Source organism: Chinchilla lanigera, unplaced genomic scaffold (assembly GCF_000276665.1).
Source record: "Chinchilla lanigera isolate Chin_1 unplaced genomic scaffold, ChiLan1.0 scaffold00158, whole genome shotgun sequence".
Taxonomy (NCBI): Eukaryota; Metazoa; Chordata; class Mammalia; order Rodentia; family Chinchillidae; genus Chinchilla; species Chinchilla lanigera.
The window spans coordinates 1654059-1659786 of record NW_004955559.1 but is presented as its reverse complement, the minus strand read 5'-3'; the positions used below and the strand labels follow the sequence as shown (position 1 = coordinate 1659786).

General features: G+C 59.2%; 3 protein-coding genes across 4 annotated transcripts in view; 1 reads left to right on the top strand and 2 right to left on the bottom strand.

Annotated features, from left to right (window-relative positions):
* Window positions 1–2546, top strand: part of Ruvbl2 (RuvB-like AAA ATPase 2) — a 17032-nt gene extending 14486 nt beyond the window's left edge. Inside the window, exons 12-15 of the mRNA XM_005412916.2 lie at window positions 1192–1311; window positions 1502–1631; window positions 2236–2350; window positions 2437–2546. Of these exons, the coding sequence (XP_005412973.1) occupies window positions 1192–1311; window positions 1502–1631; window positions 2236–2350; window positions 2437–2462 (391 nt within the window). The 3' untranslated portion in view covers window positions 2463–2546. The remainder of the gene's footprint in view (window positions 1–1191; window positions 1312–1501; window positions 1632–2235; window positions 2351–2436) is intronic.
* Window positions 2547–2594: 48 nt separating this feature from the next.
* Window positions 2595–3681, bottom strand: Lhb (luteinizing hormone beta polypeptide). The gene is made up of 2 exons (XM_005415296.2): window positions 3072–3681; window positions 2595–2878 (listed from the first exon to the last, which is right to left on the bottom strand). The coding sequence occupies exons 1-2, from the start codon at window positions 3363–3365 to the stop codon at window positions 2636–2638; spliced, it is 537 nt and encodes a 178-aa protein (XP_005415353.2). The 5' UTR covers window positions 3366–3681; the 3' UTR covers window positions 2595–2635.
* A 322-nt stretch (window positions 3682–4003) lies between these two features.
* LOC102025400 overlaps window positions 4004–5728 on the bottom strand; it is a 3688-nt gene continuing 1963 nt past the window's right edge. For both annotated transcript variants that reach the window (XM_005412913.2, XM_005412914.2), the window contains exons 5-6: window positions 5410–5510; window positions 4004–4480 (exon numbers count right to left, since the gene is read on the bottom strand). In XM_005412913.2, coding sequence (XP_005412970.2) covers window positions 4141–4480; window positions 5410–5510 — 441 coding nt within the window. In that variant the 3' untranslated portion in view covers window positions 4004–4140. The remainder of the gene's footprint in view (window positions 4481–5409; window positions 5511–5728) is intronic.

The window sequence follows — 5728 nt, the reverse complement described above, 5'->3', positions numbered from 1 at the left end:
ACAGCCTAAGGTTATGAAAAATAGCATATTACCTCCTCACCAGTGACTCCTTTCACTGAGGTGTGATGGCTGGAAGGAAGGCCAGGATTGAAAAAAAGGACCGAGAGACTTGCACCTGTGTCTAGCAACAGGCTGTTTTCTTTTTCCTCTATAGTCATGATTACCCAGGGCTCCTCCATGGGGATGACGGTCTGGCTAGAGGGAAAAGGCAGAGTATGCCCCGGGGCCCCTCATTCCTGTGGGAGTAACTGGTAGGATGGGTCTGAGCTCTGGGGCCTCTGCTTCAGAAGGCAGACCGATCTCCAGTGGTCACCTTTGCATTCAGGGGGCTTTACTTTTTATTTTGATGGTTTTTTTTCCCATTATAATAGCCATCTTTATTTGTAAAAGTCCAGATATAAAATGTATTCTTTTAGTCTTTCCAGATTTTCCATTTTTACAAAAAGGCACATAGAAACCTTCCCCTCTGTCATTCCTGTAGATGGATACTTTCAGGCAGCACCCGCATCCCTATTTTGATACTTGTTTTTGTTTTTGTTTTTGAGACAGGGTCTCCATCTGTAGTACAGGATGGCCTTGAACTCAAACTTGCAGCGATCCTCCTACCTTGGCCTCCCCAGTGCTATGTTATTTTTTATTTTGAGACAGGGTCTTGCTAAGTCAATAAGCTGCCCAGGCTGGGCTAGAATTTGAATTTGAATTTGAATTTCTGCCTCAGCCTCCCTTCTTGCTGACTGATGAAAGTGTAACCAGAGGCTGTCAGCAACTCCGTGTGCTTCCTCCGGACCAGTGGCTCTCTGGTTGCTAACTGAGTGTTCCCACCGACTGTGGGTGCAGCTGCTGTGACTGTGGAAGGACTGCCAGTGTCTCCCATTGCCCACGGCGAGCCAGGCCTGGGCTTGCTCACGCGCAGCAGGGCCCAGGACAGCCGAAGTTCCTTGCCCTGCGGCGCTCTGCAGAGGGAGGGGACCTTGATCCAGTAATCCTGGACATAGATACCTCGCTCCAGGAGCGCCCCGTGGGCGGTGCCCTGGGACTGATGCAGCTGTGTGGTGACGTGAGCTACAGCTGAAGGTCAAGCATATTTAGCCCTCTGCGTAGGCCATGGTAGAGCGTGGGTGGCACGGTCTGGGTGGGGCACCAAAAGCCCTTGCTGCAGTCCCCACCTGACAGCCTGCCCTCCTCCCCCAGGATCCGGGGCACTAGCTACCAGAGCCCCCACGGCATCCCCATCGACCTGCTGGACCGGCTGCTGATCGTCTCCACCTCGCCCTACAGCGAGAAGGACACCAAGCAGATCCTGCGCATCCGGTGTGCAGGCGCGGTGTGCCTGACACGGGGCGCTGGGCTGGGACGGCCTCTGCAGGGCAGGGAGGGGGCACTTTGGGGGCGCCAGGAAACCCAGGTTTTAGGTGTAGCCTCAGCATCTATGGCTAGGAGACGCCCGGGAGGGAGAGGCCAGGGTCCCTGTGCCACAGCCAGAGACCCGGCTCCACTGCAGGTGCGAGGAGGAGGACGTGGAGATGAGCGAGGACGCCTACACCGTGCTCACCCGCATAGGGCTGGAGACATCCCTGCGCTACGCCATCCAGCTCATCACTGCAGCCAGCCTCGTGTGCCGGAAACGCAAGGTCAGCGCCCGGTGTGGCCCCTCCACACGGGCTTGTTGCTAAGGCCTGGAGGATGTTCTCTTTGTAGATGCTTGGTTTTTTAAGACAGGGTCTCGCTGTGTAGTCCAGGCTGGCCTTGAACTCACTATGTAGCCCTGGCTGGCCTCTGAGTCACTGTACTCCTCCTGCCCCAGCCTCAGGAGCACTGGGATGGCCAGTGTGCCCCCCGACCCCCCAACTCCAGAGCGTGATTTCAAAGGCAGTGAGTTTTTCTTCTTCTTCTCGGTACCAGGAATTGAACTCACAACCTTGCGCTTGCCAGGCAGGCGCTGTGCGGCTGAGCTAAATCCCCAGTCCCAAAGGCAGGGAGTTTTCATTCCTTGGGTTTGTTTCTGTATCTCCTGGTCTGGCACATAGTAGGTGCTCAGTATCTGTTGACCTCAAGTAGATGCCAAGTCCACCTCCTGGAGGAAGACGCTGAGGCCAAGGCTGGGCCCACAGCCGGGAGGTGGTAGAGGTGGGATTTGAACCCGCCCAGGAGCCTGTCTTGCCTGCCAGCTCTAGCACAGGGATGGGGCGGGCTGGGTCACAGGGCAGGCCCCCCTGAGTCCTCTCACTCCCCCAGGGCACAGAGGTACAGGTAGATGACATCAAGCGGGTCTACTCCCTCTTCCTGGATGAGTCCCGCTCCACACAGTACATGAAGGAGTACCAGGACGCGTTCCTCTTCAACGAGCTCAGTGAGTGTCCCGCCTTGCCCCGTGTTCCTCCCGCTGTTGTCACCCTCTGGGCCACACTGACCAAACTGCCTCCCTTCTTGCTGCAGAAGGCGAAACCATGGACACCTCCTGAGCTGGAAGTCACCCCTGCCCCACCCTGTTTTCTACCAGAATTCGGACACTGTGAATTTGTATAAAATGGTTTTTTGCAGCTGGACCCACAGTGTGCGTGTCGCCTAAGCCACAGAAAGACGCCCAGAGAGCATGCGGGTTGAGAAGCCTTTATTAGGAAGCGTTCACGGGTCCTTAGAGGAAGAGGATGCCTGGCAGGTGGGGGAGGTCACAGGTCAAGGGCTGGGCCCTGGGACCCCCGCAGTCAGAGCTGCTGAGGCGACAGGGCCCGCAGCGGCAGCTGAGTGCCACGGGGAAGGAGACCACGGGGTCCACCCCAGGTGGGCAGCCAGGGAGCCGGATGGAGGCGAAGCGCACCTCGCGGTAGGTGCACACCGGCTGGGTCACAGGCATCACAGCGGTCGGCAGCACCCGCATCTGGGGACCAAGACGGGGCTGGCGGTTATCTGCTGGGTCCCGGGCCTCACCTGAGCACTCCCTGCTCACAGACCCAGGTTCTGGGGGTCCTGGAACCGTCCACACCTTCCCTCCCGCCACCTGGTGCTGCTGGGGGGGCCCCCTGTCCAAGCTGACCCCGTCAGGCCAGCATCTGCCCACCCAGGCCACTCACCATGCTGGGACAGTAGCCAGCACAGATGCTGGTGGTGAAGGTGACGCAGACGGGGCAGGCCTCGTTCTCGGCAGCCAGGGTGGCGTTGATCGGCCGGCAGAAGGGCCGCAGCAGCCCCCTGGAGGCCCACACCCCACTCGAGCTCAGCAGCAGCCCCAGCAGCAGCTCCTGGGCAAGGCCAGTGCCGCAGGTGCTGTGACTGGCCACCCCAGTCAGAGCCACCAGCCCAACCCTTTGGGGCCCACCCCACAGCCCAGGGGACATGGCAGCACTGTGCACTGCTCCACACTTCATCCTGCAGAAGCTGCTGGCTGTCACCCTCTAGAATGAGGCCACCTCCACCTGTGACACCATTCTGTCCCTCTCCGGTGTAGCCTGGAAGAGGGGAGGCTCCGGGGGCCTCGTCTTACCTGGAGCATCTCCGATCTTGCTACTGCCCCTGCCTACCTCCCTGGCTTTATACCTGTGGGCTGTGGGGGCGGCAAGGCCACCTGGTGGTGGCAGCAAGCTGGGGTAACCTGGACACTAATCCCCTGGGGGCGAGAAGCCACAAGGTCGCTGAGGCGCGGCAGTGGCTCCAGAGACACCGAGGTGAAGGTGACAGGAGGTAGAGCCCAGGTCCTGTTGGAGCCACAGGAAGTGGGACGCAGAAGTCCCTGCCCGGGTAGGGCCCGCGTGGAGGTCTCTGTGGGTCGATGCTCTGACCCAGGAGGTGCTGGAGCCACCCAGGGACCCTAGAAGCCACCCTTTGAGTGCCAGTCCTGCTTCTGTGGAGGGGAGTGGCTTCTGTCTTAGGGTCCAGCCAGTCCTAGAGGCCCCCAAAGTGCTGTGCTAGAGCAGGGGCCTGTGTGTACCCCGCCCTTAGAGATCCAGACAGCATCCCAACATCCAACCCTTGCGAGAAGTCGGGATTCAAGGAGCAGGTTCGGGAGTGGGCGGGGCCTGGGTTTAATGGGGGTTGCACCCTGCCCCCTGAAAGGGCGTTTTTCAGATGCGCCACAGCTTTGACGGGCTTTCTGCGTGCTCCGTTCCTGCCGACATAGCGGGCGTGACCCGTGCTCAGCGCCGCTCAGACCAGCTCCGGCTTCAGGCTGCCGTAGCGGGAGGACTCGGTGCTGTAGGCTTTGGGCACGCTGAAGATGCCCGGCAGGGGCTTCCAGTGGGGGCCGCCCCAGGGCGCCTCCAGCGGGCAAAACCGGTCCAGCCGGCGCAGCGGGTGGGATGGGAGCCTGTAGGACTCCTGAGCCAGGGACAGGGACCCGCGGTGCGGCACGGCCGGCGTCGCCGGGAGCGCGCGGGGCAGGCGGACCAGCTTCGGCCGCTGCAGGCCGGCTCCCCGGCCCCGAGGCGCCCCTTCGAAGTTCCAGTAGGTCAGCACGTCCCGGCGCGGGTATCCAGACAGCTCCTTCCTGTGGGAGGGAGGAGGAGGAGGTTCCTGAGTGAGACCTCTGCTCCGGAGGAATAAACCCCAATTCCTGCTTTGAGGCGAAGGAACATTCGTAGGAGTCAGGGACCCTTTAGGAACGGGCCGGGGAGTCACGGAGTCTGAATTCCTTGGGAAGGAGCACAGGTCCAATACCGAAGGAGGCTCCGCCCTGAGCCCTAGGGCCTGCCCCCAGGTCTGAGCCGGCTCTGTGGCGCGGCGGGCTTCCTAACCTAACAGGGGTTGCTGAGGCTCAATACTGTGGGCAGCTCGGTGGCAGAGCGTTTGCTTTAAACAAGACCCTGGGGTGGGTCCCCAACACCAGGATTGCAAGGGGCACACCGGGGTGCCTTTTTCGGGGGAGGGTGCTGGGGATTGAATCCAGGGCCTCTTAGATGCTAGGCAAGCACTCTACTACTGAACTATATCCCAGCTTTTTTTTTTAAAATTTGACACAGGGTCTCCTTAAACCACTAAATGGCCCAGGCCTCAAACTTGGAATCCTCCTGCCTCGGCCTCTCAAGTAGCTGGGATTACAGGGGTTTGCTACAATCCCTAACTTGGGTGCTGAAAAAGAGGTGGGAGCTGGGTCAGAACTTTGGTTCTTGCTGTATCCTGGAGTCAAAGACTGAGACCGTCAGAAAAGAACTGGGCTCCCACCAGGGTCAGCAGGGCCGTACAGGAGGGCTATTCAGAGCAAGCAGGCGAGCTGGGCATGGTGGCGCACGCCTGTAATCTCAGCACTTGGGAGGCTGAGGCAGGAGGATCCTTGCAAGTTGAGACCAGCCTGTGTTACAAAGTGAGCTCAAGGCCAGCCTGAGCTGCATAGTGAGACCCTGTCTCAAAAAGACAAAAACAACAACAACAACAACAACAAAAAAAAAAAAACAGCAAGCAGGCAAGGATGCAGCTCACTTGGGGTAGAAGCGGAAGTCTCGGGCTGAAGTGGTCAAATAGAGCTGATGTTGGTCCAGGACACCCTGGTCAGGTATCATGAACGTCCGGGGAACTAGAGCCTGAGGGACAGGGAGAAAGGAGGGATGGGCAAGGAAGAGGTCACACTACTTCCAGGTCCAGGGTCCCAGACTCGATGTCTTTCTTCTTCCACCAGGACAGCCCTGTTGGACCAGGCCCTCCCACTCTGCCCCCAGAGCCCTTCCCAAGCAGTTCCGCTCCAGGGTGCTTCATTTCCCAAATCCTACCCCAATCTCTTTTTTTTTTTTTTTTTTTTTTG